This window comes from Notothenia coriiceps, unplaced genomic scaffold (genome assembly GCF_000735185.1).
Source record: "Notothenia coriiceps isolate Sejong01 unplaced genomic scaffold, NC01 NC01_scaffold00000423, whole genome shotgun sequence".
In the NCBI taxonomy this organism is placed as follows: domain Eukaryota; kingdom Metazoa; phylum Chordata; class Actinopteri; order Perciformes; family Nototheniidae; genus Notothenia; species Notothenia coriiceps.
Window position 1 is genome coordinate 901 of NW_011333124.1, and position 2,137 is coordinate 3,037.

General features: G+C 44.2%; 1 protein-coding gene across 1 annotated transcript; it reads left to right on the forward strand.

Annotated features, from left to right (window-relative positions):
* Positions 1-272: 272 nt before the first annotated feature.
* Positions 273-1,684, forward strand: LOC104953016 (protein FAM92B-like; the record flags this gene model as incomplete). Its single annotated transcript, XM_010779938.1, has 6 exons — positions 273-350; positions 436-685; positions 775-843; positions 1,232-1,333; positions 1,458-1,463; positions 1,580-1,684. Coding segments are annotated over exons 1-6 (552 nt in total), but the record flags the coding sequence as incomplete, so codon positions are not given.
* Between the last annotated feature and the right edge of the window lie 453 nt (positions 1,685-2,137).

Here is a 2,137-nt window from a genome sequence, read left to right on the forward strand (position 1 = left end):
TGTGTATATAAAAATGTAATTTACAACAGCTGTAAGATGCTTCATAAGCTTGAAATGTACCTTGAAAAAGTGCTTGAATTTGACTTTGGAAAAGGTGTAAGAACTCTGTAGAAGAGACAGAAAGACTCTTCCTCAGTTCTTCCTCCCTGTAAAATGGCGATAATAATGCTCTGCTGCCCTCGTGTGGCGAAAAGCAGCAATTACACCCTCACTTCAGCTGTTGCACACCATCTGTTGTAAGTGTTTCCATGGCAACTGTCTTCTGTTACCTGGTAAAGGTGAGAATCAGCCGAGTCAACAAAGCACAGCAGCTGCAGGAACCGAGCAAATATGACCACCCTCTTCTCCAGGTAGGAGTCAGTTCTGTTATCCTTCACATTATCCACAGAGACAATAACTAATAGCTAGTTTATTCCCCATATTTTACAATAATAGATATCCTACTGGCAGGGATGTCCAGGTGAAGAGCATGGAGCAGGCAGTGAAGGATGCAGAGAAGTACCTGGGGGAGATCTGCTCCCTGCTGGCCTCCTACACCAGGAAGACGGCCAGACTCAGAGACAAGGCCGACCTGCTGGTGGCTCAGCTCTTTGAATTCTCCAGCAGAGAGGACCCCGAGCTGCAGAGCGGCCTGAAGAACCTGGCCGAGGACCTGGCCATGGTGCAGGACTACAGGCAGGCTCAGGTAGGAGACGCTGGGGTTATGTTATGTGCTCCATATCTTCTGCAAAAAAGGAATTAGTTGATGTAACGATGAGCGCTTTATTGTTGCAGGTTGAGAGACTGGAGACAAGAGTTGTCGCTCCTCTAAAAGCCTATGGAGAAGTAGTTAAGAATAAAAGGGTGAGTTTGGTAACATATGTGCTTCCAATGGAGATATTTCTGTAATTAAACTAATGACAGACTGAATTGAATTCCCTCTTTCCAATAAGCTTTGCTTCTGGGAATCAATGTTCTGAGTTTTGCATAGTTTTTATTACCTAATAACAGGTAGGGAACAAATACAAAAAAACCTGGGTAGTCTCTCTTTTCAATTGGAATATGATTTACAAAATGCATAATGTTCTAGTCCTCAAATACAATTCAAGGTTTATATTCTCAGATAAGAATACTTGCATCATTGTATGTAAACAACTACTGCTGTCTTTTGTCTTGTCTTGTGAGTACAGTGAAACACATCTACACACAACATCAAGACAGTTTTGTGTGAGCTGACAGTGTGTCTATTCAGGCAGATCTGAAGAAGTTCAGCACGGATCTGAACAGAGAGCTGAAGGAGATCCAGAAACTGGAGAAAATCCGACTGCGGAACCCAGCAGATCGACAGAGCATCGTATCCTTCACACATCTGACAGCGTCACAGTTTCCACAAAATGCTATGTGTCTGACTGAGTTTTCAAGAAAGATTTTAAAGAATTCAACTACACTTATAATATTTTCTTGACAATCCCCTTCAGTCTCAGGTAACGTACATGGTTTTATCATTATCTCATGACTATCTCCACCTTCCTGACCCTTTAGTAGTTCATACTGACCCTGAGGTAAAGCTCTGTATGCTGTATTGTGTGTTAATTGACAGGCAGAAGTAAATGCTCAGAAGGCGTCGAACAATGCCCAGCGCAGCATCAGACAGCTGGAGGAGAGCATCACAGACTTCCAGAGGCAGAAACTGGAGGATATCAAAGTACGCCTCACGCTCACAGCACACACACATCCTACAGCAGTGGTTCTCAAACTTTTTCTGTCAGGCCCCCCCTTTGGAGAAAAAAAAAAGTCGGGCCCCCCCAACACAAATAGTCAGGCTCAGTGGCGGCGCCAGAGATTCTATTTTGGGGGTGCTGTGGGGTAGCTTGACGTTTCATAGAGGGTGCTCAAACATTTAGGGTTTCCCATTAATGTACTGGTCGCTACAGTGGAATGTTCTACTGCAACAATCCCCACACACACACACACAGTGTACCCGCGACTGTTACAATGAAGGCTCGATAATCAGCTCACGGCATATAGGTGTAAGCAGGGGTAAAGTGTTATTTTTATAGGTGGTGTGTGGACCTCACATAGGGGGGTCAGGGGGCAAGCTCCCCTGGGAAGATTTTTAAATATTGAAGTTAAAAGCATCAATCTGGTGCACTTTGAG